Source organism: Schistocerca serialis, chromosome 2 (assembly GCF_023864345.2).
Source record: "Schistocerca serialis cubense isolate TAMUIC-IGC-003099 chromosome 2, iqSchSeri2.2, whole genome shotgun sequence".
NCBI classification, from domain to species: Eukaryota; Metazoa; Arthropoda; class Insecta; order Orthoptera; family Acrididae; genus Schistocerca; species Schistocerca serialis.
In genome coordinates this window covers 1,085,952,049-1,085,971,094 of record NC_064639.1, presented here as the reverse complement: position 1 = coordinate 1,085,971,094, position 19,046 = coordinate 1,085,952,049, and the positions used below count along the sequence as shown (strand labels likewise).

General features: G+C 41.6%; 1 protein-coding gene across 3 annotated transcripts in view; it reads right to left on the bottom strand.

Moving 5' to 3' along the window:
• LOC126458529 (uncharacterized) overlaps nucleotides 1–18,001 on the bottom strand; it is a 293,197-nt gene extending 275,196 nt beyond the window's left edge. For all 3 annotated transcript variants that reach the window (XM_050095630.1, XM_050095629.1, XM_050095632.1), the window contains exon 1: nucleotides 17,984–18,001. In XM_050095630.1, the coding sequence (XP_049951587.1) occupies nucleotides 17,984–17,986 (3 nt within the window). In that variant the 5' untranslated portion in view covers nucleotides 17,987–18,001. The remainder of the gene's footprint in view (nucleotides 1–17,983) is intronic.
• Nucleotides 18,002–19,046: the final 1,045 nt, after the last annotated feature.

The window sequence follows — 19,046 nt, the reverse complement described above, 5'->3', positions numbered from 1 at the left end:
CAGCAGAGTGAGCTAAGTACGTATGAGACAGTGTAGCTATTGTCATGAATGGTTCACTTGAGGCATTAAGAGTGGGTAGCCGGAGTTATAACATTCCACAATGTGAGTAAAACAGTAACAATGTCACCAGCAACATTAGGAAGCAGGATAGATTGTGTTTTTATGCAGTGTGGGCTTTGTGACAATTATAGAGAAGCTACTGGAAGGAACAGAAGTCATGAGGACAGTGCATGATTGCATGGGAGATGCGTCGTGTGAGCCTTTATAAGCAGCACCACCAGCACTGCTGAAAGGGTCTGTACTCAGTCTGCCTCCAACACTGGACCTGCATCATTCTACCTGTGGGACAGGACACAGTTTCTTGTGACACTTAGCCGCACAAGGTACATCCAGGACTGCACATACAGTCTGTGTGATAGTGCCTAGTGAGATTTGAGAGTAGTATCCTATCCTACATAGTTGTTCAGTCTCGATTAACAATCATCAGAGTGCCTCATCCTTTTCCCCCAAGCATCCTTGTCTGTACATATTTCCAATTTGCAGGCTTCAAGGTAACGAGATGGGCGAGCCATTTCACAACTGTTAACTGCATTAACTCCCATCTTGATCAGCTCAGAGGGTACTACAAAAACAACATACAATTATTTTGGCTAAAAACAGGCAACCCTGTCCTCTGGGTTTCACACAAATTAGGCATTCCTATTGACAGGTGTTAGCTATCGGGAAGCCACAGCCTTACTGTGTCTCTTACACAGTGCTGAGATTGGTCAGGCCACGGGTTTGAGAAATAGGTACACGATGTTATTATCTTGGGATGATACTCAGCTCAAAGTCAGGAAACGAATGACTGGCTTGAGAGCCACCACTGTCTAGGCTTCCCTTAGATGGCTATGATGGCTGTTTTTTTCCTCATGACTTTCTAGTAGATGAAACCTTCCCATTATCCCAATATTTACTAACACCTTGCCCAAACCAGACTCCTGACAATATAAAATTAATATTCAATTACCACTTAAGCGGAGGTAGAAAATCAATTGAATGCACATTTGATGTGATGATTGAAAAACTCCAATGAGTTAGTAAAAGTCTCTTTCAGTTATTGCAAGTAGATCTCATGAGCTTTGAAGTGTTCTATGCACTCTAAATACAAAAAAATTATAGGCAATTACAAGGTAAATTACCTACATGAAATGTCACCTGCTCGTCATGCTCTAACTTTCCCACGCATTCCAAGATGCAAAAGATGGACGTTATTGGCAATGACTTCAAGACGATTACAAGATGACACCAAGTCGACCCGCTGGTAGCCACCCTTTCACTTACATGAGCAGATGAAGAGGATAAAATCGTGTTGCAAATGAGTTGCATCATCGACGTGGGCAAATCGATCCATATGCAGGTGGCCGAACATGAAAAGGAACTTAATCTATGGTGGTAGGCACTGCAGAAAAGCAAGGTGTTAAGGTGGAATTGATACAGCACCCGCAAAAAAATAATGTGTATTTTGTTGTGTTTCGAGCAACAAAACTGAAAAAAGATGTATCAAACAGAGTAGCGCCAGTTTGATGGTGGTAGCAGCCAAGAGACAACGAGGTGTTGGTTTAGTTGCAGTCAGAGAAAAGTTAAATCTAATGTGGTCAGAGCCTGTTCAATGGCAGTAGAAGCTGCAAAACAGTGTGCTAATTTGGTTTCGGTTGGAGCCAGGAAATCAGAGAAATGTCAGAGAGGGAGACAACCCACGAGAGAAAGAGGTAAGGACTGGGCAAAGGTTGATCACGAGTCCAAGACGAATGAATTTTCACAGTGAGTGTGGCTGACAAAGTCCTTAATGGCTGAAAGCTATAATTGTGTAAATCTTTTTGTTGTGCCTATTGCGATTCAGCATCTCCACTATATGGTGGGTAGCAACTTCCCTTCTCTAATATTGTTACATTCCATCCTGGATTTTCCATTGTTTGATTTTCACAGTGAGTGTAGGCATAAGGAATGTGTAATAAGTGTTCATTCCTAAGCAAAAAGTAAGACCACGAGTTTATGTACTGGAAGCACTGGTAATGGTGGAAGACAGCACATTTGTAATGAGTGTGCTTTATGTGACTGAGGAAAGTATATCAATGAAGTGTCTGGTAGTGGTAGCCAAGGAAATACCACCTGATGACAAGTTTGAAGTACAGCAAGTGAGAAGAGTACAAACAAAGACACTCACAAAATTGAGGGCTATTAAGTTAAAATAAAATCTCAGAATTGAACATTTGACTGCAAATAAAGTAAAGCCATTACAGAAATATGTATGGCATACAATGACAAATCTCACTTTTCAGGCAACAAGTTGATGCATACTGATGATGTAAGACATGAAATCAAGTTCCTCCTGGAAGCACAAGGACAGGTAACATGTTCCAAGCCATATCAAATACAACAGGTGCAAAAAGAGGTCTTAAAAGGGGAAACTGATAAAATATTGCAAGGTGATGATATAGTACCAAGTATAGTGCATGGAACTTTCCCCTAAATATGATCCCAAAGAAAATGGATGCTAGTGGGGGGAAAATGGCAAATTGTAGCAGACTATGGGTACCTAAATGAAAATATCTGTTAACAATATATATACACTCTTAGAAAAGATGAAATTTTGAATGTGCTAGGTAAAGCCAAGTATTTCTCTAAACAGTTTATTTAGCTGAGGGGTATTATCAAGTACTATTAGATAAGAAAGATCAAGCATTACGAGTATAACAGAATGCTGATGAGTTTGAAGATAGCCCCCAGTAAAATCCAAAAATTTCATTAATTCAGTTTTAATGGGAATGCAAGGAGAAAGACATTCATGTAGCTAAATGATGTGGTAATATTTTTCTTCTTATCAGAAGAGCATAATAGCGGGCTTGAGGTGGTCTTTGACAGACTTAGGTGCAAAAATTTGAAATTGCAAGTAGACAAATGAAAATTCCAGCACCAGGAGATTACCATTTTGGGGCATGTTCTTACAGAGCAGCCCCCCCCCCCCCCCTCCCCAATGCTGTAAGACTATGCCCCCAAAATGTAACCTCCTTTGGAATTTGCATCTGCTGGGGTTAATGCCTGATCAAAGGAAGGTAGTGTCATATTGAAGGTGCAATGCTATGTGATGTCAAAGACTTACACCCTCGTCAGTTTTCATATTGAAAATGTTGTGCACTTTTCTATGAAATTTGCCTTACAGGACATTTTTCTTCTGTAACCTTTTATTACTGTTACTGTACACTGCAGTGTTTTTCTCTTGGTTTAAAGCATTTTGTAAATCATGTAATTTTATACAATGGCACTGTAGGCTGCAATGCCCAATCTTGTGATGCCATCTACTGTTCAAAATTTGCTCCACCGTATAATGATCAATAATTTCGTATCACTCTGTTCATGTCATTACCTTCACACCATGTGACCATGGCTTCCAGTGGTGCATGCAACTAATAAATCTACTGGTTGTTAACAGTGACATGGCAACTGTCTTCTTATGCTTGCAGTGCTTTGTTATGTGTCTATGGGGTTTTGTAAACCATTTTTATTTCAGTTGTATTTAAGGGATTTATTTTATTTCAGCGGACATCTGAAGATGGCTAATGCCAAATTATTTAATACTGGACTAATGAAGTTATTTTGCACACAGTCACTGGCTTTTCCCTGAGCATCTTACTCACAGACTGCAGACTACATCTCTACGTATGGTTATGGCTGAATTTCCATAATTTTATGGTTCCATGAATATGTCAAGAGAACATGAAGATTCATGCTATTTAAATTTAATTGCATTTATCAGTTACAACTATGGACTGAGTAAATTTTATGAACAATATACGTCATGTTCAATTATGGAATGCAGTCAGAAATTTTAAAAATTAAAGGAAAGGGAGGGAGGGAGAAAAAAGAAAGGAAACCTACAGGAAGTGAACTAGATGCAAAGATTTTAAAGAGATCCCCTCTCATATGCAAATATACTGTCTGCAGTAAGTGGAAATTTTAGGCACAAAACCATGCATGTTGACTTTGTTGCTTGTTGGTGAATGTGTAAAATTTGTAGCGTAGGATGATGATAGACCAATATAATACCATAAAATATTGATCAGCATGCCTCCAAATGTATTTATATATACATTTCTCGGTCTAACGACTAAGACTGTAAGAGAAGGAAGATACTGAAAATTACACTCCTTCCACCATTGGAATCATCTTGCATTTGGGGGGGGGGATAGGGAAAATTAAATTCAATAACAACAAGAACTGCCATGGGTGTATATCATCTGTAGCTGTAAGTCATAAAGCCACAGTGATATCTTCCCAAGGGATCGAGAGATTCTCTATTCCAGATAGTACAGATGAGGTATCAAATGTATATCAATCACTGCCCTACTGTGAAGGGCACCAAGTGACATGGGAAACAAGGAATATCCTGAACATAATATGGTTGGTTGGTTGGTTGGTTGGTTGGTTGGTTTGTTGGTTTGTTGGTTTAAAGGGGGGTAGGGGGACCAAACTGTGTCATCGGTCCCTTGTTCCCAGTAGAACAATTACCCAAGGAAAAGAAGAAAACAAAGAAGATGTATGGCACAATAACAGCAGAAAGGAAGAACCAGAAGAACGACAGGACAAAAAACCCTACAATGGACAAAACAGGACAAGAAAACCAAAGAGAGACGCAAGAAACAAAGAGAAGAGATTAAAAACAAGAAAGCAGATTACCATGGCTAGCTGACCATGAGAATAAAAAAGAAGCCAGCCACTCTGCAACACATTAAAACCTCCACCCTAAAAGCCCTCGAGTGGAGGACACAGAGGGACAAAGGACATGCGCTAAAACTTAGATCAAATGATAGAACACACCCTCACGAATAAAACATAAAACTAAAGCTGCGTTGAGGCACTGTTGCCCAACACCGCAGTTAGGGTGCTGGGAAAGTTGAAAGTTCGCAGCAGAGCGGCTAAAAGTGGGCAGTCCAGCAAGAGGTGGACAACTGTCATTTGCGAGCCACAGCAACACTAAAGTGGGTCCTTGTGACAGAGGAGGCAACCATGTGTGAGCCACATATGGCCAATGTGGAGCTGACAAAGGACAACTGATTCCCTGCGAGAAGCCCGCAGGGAAAACTTCCAAACATTTGCAGTCTTCTTCATGACATGCAGTTTGTTGTGCATACTGTTATACCAATCCATATCCCAAAGTCGAAAAATCTTGCGGCGTTAAGACAGAGCGCAGGTCAGTTTCAGAGATGCCAATCTCCAGGAGAGGTTTCCGCATAGCCTGTTTGGCAGCCTGTCAGCAAGTTCATTACCTGGGATTCCGATGTGTCCTGGGGTCCACACAACCACCACTGAACGACTGGACCATTCCAGGGCAGAGATGGATTCCTGGATGTTCACTACCAAAGGATGGCGAGGGTAGCAATGGTTGATAGCTTGTAAGCTACTCAGGGAATCAGAACAGAGAAGAAACGACTCACCAGAACAGGAACGGATGTACTGAAGTGCACAAGATAGGGCCATGAGCTCTGCAGTGAATACACTGCAGCCAGCAGGCAAGGAATGGCAATCAGGTGTTGGTGTATGGAAAAGGCTGTTCGGATGGCAGACTTGAGGACACAAGATTATCAGTGGTAGAGTGACCCTGGCAGAAGCCACCCTGACATGGACCCAGTAGGCTATGTAAGTCCAGGACCCCACCCAACCACCAACACACCATACGTTCCAGCAGCTTACAGAGTATGTTGGTGAGGCTGATGGGCCGATAGATACACACATTAAGCGGATTTTTACCGGGTTTTAGCACCAGAATGATGGTGCTCTCCTGCCATTGCAATGGAAAGATGCCATCGCACCAGATCCGGTTGAAGATGAGGAGATATCGCTTGTAGTCAGACAACAGATGTTTAATCATCTGACTGTGGATCCAATCCGGCTCAGGAGCTATGTGGGGGCAACGTGCAAGGGTGCTGAGGAGCTCCCAATCTGTAAATGGGGCATTATAGGGTTCACTGTGACGTGTAGTGAACAAGAATACTTCCTTTTCCATTAGCCGTTTGGGGGTGCGAAAGGATGGGGGGTAGCTCTCCGATGCAAGATGCTCAAGCATATTGCTCAGCAAAGTGCTTGGCAATCGTGTTTACACTGGTAGAGAGCATGCCATTGATGTTAACACAAGGGATACCTGTTGGGGTCTGGTACCCAAAAAGACGTCTCATCTTCATCCAGACTTGGGAAGGTGACGTATGGCATCCAATGGTCGACACATACCACTCCCAACGCTCCTGTTTCTATCGTTTTATAAGCAGGTGAACACGGGCACTGAGCCACTTAAAAGCTATTAGGTTCTCTAGGGAAGGGTGCCACTTATGTCACTGTGGAGCTCGCCGACACTCTTTAATTGCCTCAGCGGCTTCTGGTTTTTCCATCACAGAAATTATAGTTGTAGTGACCTGCTCAATCACAACATCAATGGCACCACATGGGGGAGATTCAACGGTGACAACAGCAGAGGTGAAGGCTACCCAGTCTACGTTGTATAAAGCCCATCAGTGTAGGCGTCTGTGGGATTCCGGGGGAGTGATAGGAATATGGGAAAGTGGTCACTACCACACAGGTTGTCATGTGCTCTCCAGTGGATAGATGGGAGGAGTCCTGGGGTGCAAACTGATAAATCAATAGCCGAGTAACTACCATAAGCCACACTGAAATGTGTGGCAGCCCTAGTATTTAAGAGGCAGAGGTCGAGTTGGGACAGCAAATTTTCGACATCTCTGCCACGGCCAATAAGCATGATGCTACCCTTCAAGGGGCTATGGGCGCTAAAATCTCTTGAAAGTAGGAAAGCTTTAGGGAGTTGATCAGTCAGTGCAGCCAACACGTTCAGGGGTACCGCCCATCTGGAGGAAGATATACATTGCAGACACTTATTTCCTGCATCGTCCGTATGAGTTTGAAGGGGCACAGGTTCACTACATACCGAGTTCAGGACATAAATGCAAACTTCACCTGACACACTATTATATTCGCTATGGTTCTTGTACTATCCCCTGTAGCCGCAAAGGGCAGGTGTCCACATTGCCGGGAACCAGGTTTCCTGGAGGGCAATGCAGAAAGCAGGTGTAAAGCTTAATAGTTGCTGTAGCTCAGCCAGGTGGTGGAAAAAACTGCCGCAATTCCACTGGAGGATAGCATGATCGTGATGCTGGAAAGGCATGGAACACTCAATGAGGCAGTCTACGCCTCAGGGTCACCTGCTGCCACTGACTTATTTCCTGAACAATCAATTGTGTCTGAGGGTCTGGTGAGATCTAGATCCTCAGCAGACGCCATATTCTTCACCTCATCTTCAGACGCAGAGCTTGTAGGCAGCAGTGGTGTGGTTGCCACTGCAGTTCCCTCGATCTTGGGGGGTCTTCTTTCTGGTTTTCTCTTGGTGATCCTTGGGTTTCTCTGGCTGGGAGGGCTTCACTGATTCAGTCTCTGGGACTGAGGATGATCATAAAGCCCTATGACCAGTTGCTTTTGGGGTTTTCAGCCACTGTTGGGTGTTATCTTTCCCACTAGCAGAAAACTGGGAAGGGAGTGGCCCAAGGGACCCCTTCCTAGCGAGAGGAGCCGAAGAAGACTTACACTTCTATGGCTGAGAAGTGGGGATTAGTGTCCCTGGCGGTTGGGGGGACAGTGCTCCCAAGGTATGTGGTGCGGGAGCAACAGGGAGGAAAGTGGCCCCCCACCATCAAGGGGCAGGTGTAATCGTCCGGCTCTGACAGCCGACGAAACTCGCGGAACTGATGGGGCTACTACTGTTTTCGTAGTGGCGGCATAAGCAGAGGTCATAGCCACAGGAAGTAGGTGCTCAAATTTCTTCTTGGCCTCAATGTAGGTCATTCGGTCCAGGGTCATGTATTCCATGATTTTCCTTTCTCGCTGTAAAATCCTGCAGTCTGGTGAGCAAGGGGAATGATGCTCTCCGCAGTTGACAGAGAAGGGAGGTGGGGCACATGGAGTATTGGGATGGGATGGATGTCCACAATCTCGACATGTGATGCTGGAAGTACAGACGGGAAGACATATGCCTGAACTTCCAGCACTTAAAGCACCGCCTTGGGGGAGGGATATATGGCTTGACATCACAGCAATAGACAATCACCCTGACCTTCCCCGGTAATGTTTCACCCTCGAAGGCCAAGATGAAGGCACCGGTGGCAACCTGATAAGCCCTCCGACCCCGATGGACGCGTTAGATGAAATGAACTCCTCGTTGCTATAAATTGGTGCACAGCTCATCATCAGACTGCAAAAGAAGGTCCTGTAGGAATATAATATCCTGGATGATAGTTAAGCTCTTATGAGGCATGATGGTAACAGAAACATCCCCCAGCTTGTCACAAGCCAGTAATGCCAGTGACTGGGCAGAGGATGCTGTTTTTATCAGACTGACCCTGACTGCATTTTGGACAAGCCCTCCATCTCCCCAAACTTGTCCTCTAAAAGCTCTAGAAAAAACTAAGGCTTCACTGATACAAAGGAGTCCCCATCAGCTCTCGTACATACGAGGTACTGGGGTGAATAAGGTTCGCTGCCATCCTTAGCCTGTCGTTACTTCCACGGTGTGGCCAGGAAGGCAACAATTTAGGATCATACTTCCTTGCATTGTACTGAGACTTTGAATGCTTAGAGACTGCTGACATCACCAGCAAGTGATGTGGTATGCTTCATTGCGCATCCTCTGCCCTAATGCCACCCACTACAACCAGGGGCCCTGGGTGCCAACCAGCTGCAGCAAAGGCCAGTTCGCAGGATGGCCATTGCCGGGAGTCCCGATGCCCCAAGGTGACGGGCATCTACTCCTTGGCATACATGTGGAGTTAACGGCGCAGGCATCAGCAAAGCGATCCCTGTGTAGTCGCGGGGCTACAAGCAACAGGTTACACGGTGGCCCCAACACAACAGTCTGACTACCGTGCTGGATATGAGGTGCAAAGAATTCCATGGTCATCATGGGTGCAGACAACGACACTGCATAGTGGGTGGAGGAAATCGCACCCAGGAAAGTGTCCTCACTCAAGAGATGGAGGATAAGCGGGATTGCAATGCCACAACGAGAAAGTGGGCTAAAGAGCTATCTAAACAATGCACCACGTAAGGCGCCCTTCCCCAACTGGATCGCTCTTCGGGAAAACTTGAAAAATGGAGGTCAAACCCTACAGGGGACCACCACATGAAGGCCGAAAGGTGTGAGACTCCTTTTAGTCGGCTCTTACGACAGGCAGGAATAACTCAGGCCTATCCTAACCCCCGGACCTGCAGGAGGTAACATAATATGTTTTAACATGGTTTCATTTATCCACATATGGGTATTCTTAACATGCATATACTACTAACAAGCTATTTGTTTTTCATTAAATATCTCTTCATAATCATGAGGTCACTGTCTGATATACAAGCATTATCTATGCTATTTTCTTCAATGTAATTTCTATTGATTTCTCAATTGTTGAATGAATGAGTATGTGTGTTGGACTCAATACAGCAGCACAAATACGCACATACAATTGCAAAAATACTTTCTTTTGAAGACAATCATTTTGTGTTATGATTGATTTTTTCTCAGATTTGTTCCCAGTAGCAGTTTCTCAAGCTATAACAAATGTCAGATTTTGCATTATACAATATAAATACAAAACCATGAAGGACTTCAACAAAAGACTCACGAAAATAGCGACAGACTTTCCATGACATGGGAAATCATGCTGCTCTATCTGACACAGGAGCGACTATGTAATAAATTTGTCTCTGCCTGTAGAAATTATGAGCATGTTGTGATTTCCCTAACAGTCTGCAACCAAAGCATCTCTGAGTCAGCTTTATTGACTTATTTTAGTATGCAGCACATTACTGAGCAGTGACAGTTTGAAGTCAGTTATTCACTCTTGCTATACTTTGAAGAGCTGTTGTATGTGTGTGCCTGCTTCCACAACACGCTATGTTACTTGGAGAAAGAAAAAATTACAGACGTAATCAGTTTCTACGATTCTGTTGTTGCAATGTGCTTCTGTAGTTGTCTTAGCTGCAAAAGTTTGTCATGAAATGGGGGACAATTTGACAGATGAAGAAATTATGAGCATGCTTGAAGAATCTGGATCAGATATTGACAATTGTTTTGAAACTGATAACAGAATTTCTAACACAGATGGTAAATATAATAATCAGCCAGTGTGAAATAGTATCACAATTACATTCACAGTAGCTTTACTGACTCACATCTTGTATGAGTGATCTGAAAATGGAAATGAACCATCACATGAATTAGGAGGAGGAGGATATCAGTGTTTAACGTCCCGTCGACAACGAGGTCATTAGAGACGGAGCGCAAGCTCGGGTGAGGGAAGGATGGGGAAGGAAATCGGCCGTGCCCTTTCAAAGGAACCATCCCGGCATTTGCCTGAAGCGATTTTAGGGAAATCACGGAAAACCTAAATCAGGATGGTCGGAGACGGGGTTGAACCGTCGTCCTCCCGAATGCGAGTCCAGTGTGCTAACCACTGCGCAACCTCGCTCGGTACATGAATTAGAAGTGAGCTCCCATTCAACAGGGCAGAACACAAAAATGGCAGTAGTCTCAAAGCAACATCATTGCCTGGGTAAATGATAAGATCCCAGTTACTAGTTTTTGAAAATGGAAGTAACATTTTGGCACCTATGACTGCTGAAAGCACCAAATTTGACTGTTGGTGCCTGTTTATTGACAGGAATATGATAAAAATCTACAAAAACTGAAAGAAACCACTATGCAGGATAAGCTATTTGTAAACTGCAGTGGCAAAAGTAAAATAATACCCAAGTCACCCTAAGCAACATAAGATGTCTCAGTTTTTTATTGTAATTATTCGCATTCGTCTTTGTAGACCAAATATTACAGACTATTGAAGTCATTACGTAATATCAAATTCATCTTTAGCTGCAAAAATCATGTGAACAACACTGACAATTACATACACAGGGGCAACCAAACCACAACCCTTGCATAAAATCTGGCCTTTTTATTTCCACTTTATACTGAAAAGCAAGAGCAATTTTTATCCCAACAAGAAGCTGACAGTTGAAGGTTTATGCCTTTTTAGAGGAAACATTCAATTTAGTGTATATATCAAGAACAAGCAATAAAGCTTCACAAAACACCATCGGAAAAATCTAAGGTGCTGGAAAAGCTGAATTGTTAATCAGTCTTTCATATGATTTGTTTTTTTAATTAAATCATGGGGCTAGGGAGGTGGATGGCTGAAAGTAAGTGAGCAGTTTCTATTACCAAAAGTAATACCACATTCACTCTTAATCATACACACATAGGCATTGCCAACATCTGCACATGGGCAGCCCATTGTAAACTTTAACCAAACAAGCCAAATGGGTACAGTGCAAAGTTTTTCATTTTTAGTTATTCTGCAACAGGCTATGTTTTGAAATGTGAACGTACACTAGTGCAAGGGAAAAAGATAATATTGCAGATTCAGTAGTCCTCCATTTGTGCAAACATTATCTACATAAGGGTCGTACATTGTACATGATCACTTTTATACTATCTGAAAGACAGACATGCACTGTTGACACAGTGATGAGGAATTCAAATAAAGCGAACTAAGAAGAGGCCAAATGGTATTCAAGAGAAATTCTGTGCAAGCACTTCGCTGGAAAAACACTACAAATGTGTGTGCCCGGTCTCGAAAATACAGCAAGACAAGTAGTGTCATCAACACAAAATCCAAGGATGGAATGGTAGAAAAGTTGAAGCCTGATCTCATACTTTATCATAACAAAAGTAAAATCATGGAGAGCAAAAGGTGAACCATTATTTTAAATGAAGAACAATGAAATGGTGGAAGGAAGCATTTTACCATGTGTTTGTTATGTGTTTGTAATCAAATCTACATTGACTACAAGAAACTCAGGCCTGTCTCATAAACGAACCATCCTAATTAGATTTATGGTGAACATAGGAAAATAAAATTTCCGGGAAAGCAGCTGACTACTTTATTGGAAATGAGAAGCAGTGCTCTACAGCAAACAATCCCACGTCTCATTGACAACCAGCAAGAAGTATGCTTCAAGATATTGTATTGTTTATTCTGAGAAAGGCACATGCACTACTGGAAATGAATGGGAAGAGAAATCAGATGGTGGCGTGGAGAATACAAAGTAGGGCTCTATCTATCTATCCAACCGTTTCAAGCAGTGTCTCACAAAAACAAATTTCACTATGTGAAAACAGACAAATTCAATGAAATAATTTCATGCATTTCTTATGTAATAAATTCTCACGTACTGTACTTCCACATTTTTTTCTACCTCTGAATCTCATAATGTTTGAAATATAATTATTCTGTAAACATGTAGTGAATTTCAAAACACCTCAATAAATGTGGAGGTAAACGATGATGGTATATACGCCAATAAAAAGGTTTTGTTCCATTACTTCACCTTGGTAGCAGGAGCTATACAAAAAGTCGAAAAACTGTATGGTCTCTGGGAGAATGCAGCAGCCACTCTGGACTGACTGGAATATATTAAACATTACATTTGGAGCTCTGCCTACAGAGGCATTGAGATGTATAATGGTTTTTTGCCCCCACAATCTTGATTTTTGTGGGTTCTCCAAAAATACTCTTGATCTCTCCAGATAACCTGGCAAGTTACTAGGCACGCAATTTTCTAAATGTGAGTATAATTAACTGTAAGTTGCAGTCAACAACAATGGGGAAAAGTCATAAGATTACGATGACATAAACCATACAACAAAATTGAGAATTGCTATACTGTCACACACAAGAGTTAGCAGCTTTCACTCGGTTAATACTAGGCAGAAATCAAATCTGCATGTGGAATGCACTTCCTTGACTCTTGTGCAGAAAGGAGTGCAGTATTCTGCTGCATCCATTTTCAATAAGCTACCACAATAACTCAAAAATCTTAGCAGTAGCCCAAACGCTTTTAAGTCTAAACTGAAGAGTTTCCTCATGGCTCACTCCTATTCTGTCGAGGAGCTCCTGGAAGAGCTAAAAAATTAAGCAAATTCCAGTGTTACATTCTTGATTTTCTTTATTTAAACTAACGACGTGTCAGCTGAATATGTTTCTTATATTTCATTTTATCTGTTTCTACAATCTACAACTGAATATGTTTCTTATATTTCATTTTATCTGTTTCTACAATCGTGTTATAACTCTTCTCCTTAATGTGGTCCCATGGAACAATAAATAAATAAACAACAAAGATACAATCAGAACTCTAAGACTGACGACAACAGTAGAAGAATGTGGGGCCTTTTTACAATAGAAATAGTCCAAATCAAAAAGAGGTACGTAAATTTAGAAGTGATTTCTGCCACAATGGTGAATAATTAGAATAACCCTCAAGGTTAACAAAAATTATGTATATCGCAAATTAATTAGTCATTTACATGAAGTATTACAGAAAGACCTATGGTAAAAATGCCAAATCTACTAAATGATTTGTTAATACATGGAGTGTCAAAAGTTTAGTATGGTGTGTTTATGAGTAAATTGAAAATCAAATTAATAATATTTTTTGGATATACATTCCAAACTGACTTCAAACAAACATTACACTGGATAGAAAAGACATGTCTACTTAGCAAGTGATGAAAAATTGAAATACAGTTGACATAGAAAGAAATTAGAAAACGTACTGAATCTCCAGCTTTTACATTTTTCAGGCAGATGCCAATCAGGTATTAAACTGCCGGAAAATTACAAAACTTCTAGACTCTGTTTGTTTATGACTATTCATCCACATGCCTGTCAACCTAGCACTGCCTCATACAAGCAATGTACCTCAGCACTTAACTACAATACTGATGGGAGTGTGTGTAAGATTTTCTGCCTTTTCCTCTACCCCAAGTAGACAATGCATGAACTGCCCATTAACATTATACAGATATCATATTTTCTTGTTTGAATGGTACACATTTCTCTCCATATTTTCATTCATTTTTAAATTCTGAATTTAAATCAGACACAAATTGTGAATAATCAACTCAAAGAATCAATGGTTACCTTTTTATCACATCTACACATGAAAGAGAATGTCTAGTGCAGACTATTTACACTCTGATCTTTAAAAAACCAGCTACCATCCCAACATTAGTTGATAACCGAATCAACAACAATCAACATCCAGATATTCATCATGGATACAACCAGAAAAAAACACGAGCCAGAGGCATAATTACAGAAACCAGTACCTGTATGTTAGAAGTACTGATCCTGGCTGTTGAGACACTTGGCCCACTGTGAGAAGGCTCTGAATGGCTGTCTAAACATTCCCAGGGCTGCGATGTTAAACAGTTCCACAGGCACAGCTGGACGTTGCCCTCCACACGAATGCAGGAAAGTTTATGCTGACATTCCTCTTTGACCAAGATGGCCCCCTTCTGATTCGCTTCCTGCACCATGGAACAGTGAATTCCCAGTGTTACTCGCAAACCTTGACCACTATTCGCCTAGAGATCAAATCAAGATAACCAGGCAATCTCACCCATGGAGTCATTCTTCTCCATGACAATGCAGAGCCTCATACTGCCAACAGTCATAGCACTCCTGAACAAATTCAAATGTGGGAGGGGGGGTTTCTTGCCCACCCTCCATACAGTCTGGACCTCTCTCTCTGCAATTACGATATTTTTAGTACCCTTAAAAAGGTTCAAAGGTGGGGGGGGGGGGGGGGGGGGGGGCGCAAACGGGTCACCTCGGACAACGATGTCCAGTTGTACGTGCAGAACTAGTTAACATCGCAGCCCTGGGAATTTTATGAGACAGCCATTCACCATCTTGTGTCACAGTGGGACAAGTGTCTCAACAGCCAGGGTCAATACTTCTAACATACAGATACTGGTTTCTGTAATTAGCCTCTGGCTCTTTTCTTTTTGAATGCCCCTTACAACAGAGTAGTCCTCAGGAGACAATCTTGAATCTTCCATAGTAAGAACATATCTGTAGTGCAGTGATCCTCGTTCACCTGTTGTCTTCAGTATAACTGTACTCCATTCCAAAATAAAAATCCTCAGGTATCTTCTGTCTTTCTTCCATGAGTTTTGTTTATTTTTGTTCCTGTGTGGTTGTCAGATGAGATGTCATCTCTTTTCTCTATTTTGTCTTGGATTTCCTGCAATCATTCAACAGTAGTGCTTCACACAATGAAGCAGAATAATTTGTGAATAACAATTCATGCAGTTATAAACCAAACTATATCAACTGTCCTCTTTTAGGCAATGTTAAACAACACACACTGTTAGCATCACCACATGCTGTGTGTTCATTAAATAATATATGTATGGTACCTAAACACGTTAGTTTAACAGTTCTGTAGATATTATGCTAATTGTAAGTTTACCTTTTCTTTTCTCTCAATCACACATTTCAGAAGTTACATACAAAAAGTGTATCAACTGAAGTATTCAACACAACTACATGAACTCAACCAAACTGTCACATTCCAACCTAACCTAGATTTAAGGAGTGCTCATGGAAGTGTGATAGGACAACTATTGTTCTCTATATACAGAAACGATTTGATGGACAGGGTGGGAAACAATCAGCAGTTGACTGCTTATGATATCTTGCTGTACAGTAAGGTGTCGAAGTTAAGTGACTGTAGAAAGATACAATACGGTTTAGACAAAATTTCCAGTTGGTTTCATAAACAGCAGCTACCTCTAAATGGGAAATACGGAAGCGTCCGATCCCACCCATCTGCTTTGACCCATGACGTCACAAATATGGCGGAAACAAAAACAAACACACACACTTTCCACAAGAAGCCTAATGATACTAACGGGACAAGCGCGGGAAATGGGGTGTTTTGGGTGGGGGGCAAACTAAATATAAACAAATTTAGACGCCTTGCGTAGCTACAACGTGTAAGTGAAGACAGCCATGCATGAATACCCACCCACCTCCCCAGGGGTCGTAACCCCTGCAATCCATAGAAGATAAAGATGCTTCAGTAGCTGATTAGTGTTTTTTGTCTTAAAAAAAAAAAAAAAAACAACCTCACGGGATTGAACGAACAGATCAGAAAGATAAATATAATAAACTAAAACAGAAATTTGAGGAAACATAATTAAAATAAGTAATAAGTGTTTTTAAATTTAAAAAAAAAGCTCACGAGATAGAACGAACAGATCAGAAAAGTAAATAAAATAAGATAAAACAGAACTGAAGACAGCCACACTCAAACCAAACTCCGCGCCGTCATGACGTCACACACGACAACACCCTTACGTCACGGGTCAAAGCCGACGCGTGGGATCGGACGCTTCTGTTGACCCTCTAAATGTGTAAAAATGTAAGCTACTGTGGGTGAATAGGAAGATCAAATCTGTAATGCTCAAATACAGTATTATTTGTGTCCTGCTTGATGCAGTCAAATCATGTAAATATCTGGACATAATACTGCAAAGCGATACGAGACGGAACGAGCATGTGAGAACTGTAGTATGGAAGGCAAATGGTCGACTTTATTGGGAAAATTTTAGGAAAGAGTGGTTCACCTGCAAAGGAGACTGCACAGAGGATGCTGGTGCGACCTATTCTTCAGTGCCGATCGAGTGTTTGGGACCGTACCAGTTCGGACTGAAGGAAGACATTGAAGCATTTCAGAGGCAGACTGCTAGATTTGTTACCGGCAGATTCAAACAACATGTAAGTGTTACGGGGATGCTTCGGACACTCAAATGGGGATCCCTGGACGGAAGACTGTTTCAAGAAACACTGTTGAGAAAATTTAGAGAACCAGCATTTGAAGCTGACTGCTGAACGATTCTACTGCCGCCAACTTACATGCACTCAAGGATCACAAAAATAAGATATGATAAATTAGGGCTCATATGGAGGCATACAGACAGTAGTTTTCTCCTTGGTGTATTCGAGAGTGGAACAGGGAAGGAAATGACAAGTAATGGTACAGAGGGTACCCTCCGCCATGCACCATATGGTGCCTTGTAGAGTACCTATGTAAATGTAGACCTCATGCTACACTACAGATCAGATTGTCACCCCATCTAAGAATTTGTATACACATCACCACATATAAGGTTTCACATTCACATTTGCTGGATAACCCAGACTCGGGGCTACGCTGGTGACCAATCTGTCGACCTGACTTACAATCCAAAAACCAATATAAACGCATAAGAATTATCATCATTGCTCTGTTTTCGCACTATGACGCCACACGTCACATCTTTGTCACGAGACAAATCCGACATTCTATATCAGTAGGTTCTGTTGATTCCAAAATGCTACACGCAATAAACGTAATATTTTAGCATGTTTTAAAAGTTTCTTGCTTTCTGATCGTCTCCGTCAAGATACGTTAGGGCTTTTTGAGTGAATACGTCTTGTTCGTTTGGATTACGCTCACCTTCCAGACCGTGCACAATTGTGAAATAACTGCAAGATAATCCGACAATGGTGTGATCATTTTTTCCATATGACGACCTTCTCCTGACTCATACTTTACGAATATAACACGAAGGGTGTACAGTGTTACGATGAACATCGTGAAATATTTCGAATTACCGTCGGTCTGTGAGTTCCATTTTTGAGTAACTGACGTAGACACGCACATTTTCTCCAGTACGGAAGCGTTCACAAGAGGATGGCAGGGGCAACAAACCAGGTTTTAAACAAAATCATTGGCAAAATTCAATACAAATGATAGAGACACTATTAAGATTACAGGCCATAGTCGACATTAGAAACGCAGAAGGAGAACAGCAATATCACGTAATGCAATGTTAAACATAAATGTAGAAATTACTTAAACTGAGGGTATGCGAGTGAGCTCTGCCTTCGTGTGTGGCTCATTCCAGATTTCGCTCAACAAATTCCGCGAAGCCGAAGAAGCAGTTTTCTGACAAATCACACTGTACACAAAAACCAACAATTAATTTTGCAGTAGAACTCACCATTTTTATAGCAGCAGCAAGAAACCTCCTTTTCAAGCAGCAAAAAACCTCTTTCTCAAAATCACACTGTCACTGCCTTTCAAAAATCAAAACACACCAAAGATGCCACGATATACAAGTAGCTTACAGCATCTGCGATATAATCATGTAACATGTGAAACACGAAGAACTTTCAGTGAATCAGTTCATCTAAATGTAGATATGTATTGAAACAAGTATTTCATCTGATACCTGAAACAGCATAATTATATTTTTCTAAAAGTCCGTTTGTCAAGGTCTTTCTGTCTCTGCTGGCAAAATGAATTTCAATCTAGTATCTACGGATACGCATATGAGTGTCTCGCGCCAGAAATGCCTGGCTGCTTTGACATTTGGGACCGGAAGATGGTATCACTTGATAAGCCACTGTACCGGGTCGTTATAATTAAATTTTCCCTAGTTAACACATTGTGACACGGAAACTAATTATCTTACGAGTACCAAACCTGGTAGAATTAATGTTCTGAGTATGGGATGCATAATTTCCATGGATCACAGCGCTACCGTCCAGTTCCAACAATGGCGGGTTGGGTTGTTTTGGGGGAGGAGACCACACAGTTAGGTCATCGGTCTCATCGGGTTAGGGAAGGATGATTAAGGAAGTCGGCCGTGCCCTTTCAAAGGAACCATCCTGGCAGTTACCTGGAGCGATTTATGGAAATCACGGAAAACTTATATCAGAATGGCCGGATGTGCGATTGAACCGTTGTCCTCCAGAATGCGAGTCCAGTGTGCTAACCACCGCGCCACATCGCTCGGTCCAACTATGGCCACCAGGTGCCGTGATCATGATTGTGATTTTATTTCGTGTTCCAGAGGTCCAGCTGTGTTCGGTTTACAAGGACGTGGAACGTGTAAGTTTTTTCTATATACAATATGATAATCTTATGGTATTTACAGACATTTGAGTACCTAAGTACAGTTATTTCTTTGAGTAGCAATATAGAAAAAAGAAGATACATATTTTCTGAGAATCATAAAAGCACTAAAGAAAAACAGGTGCAGAGCACAAATGGATACACAG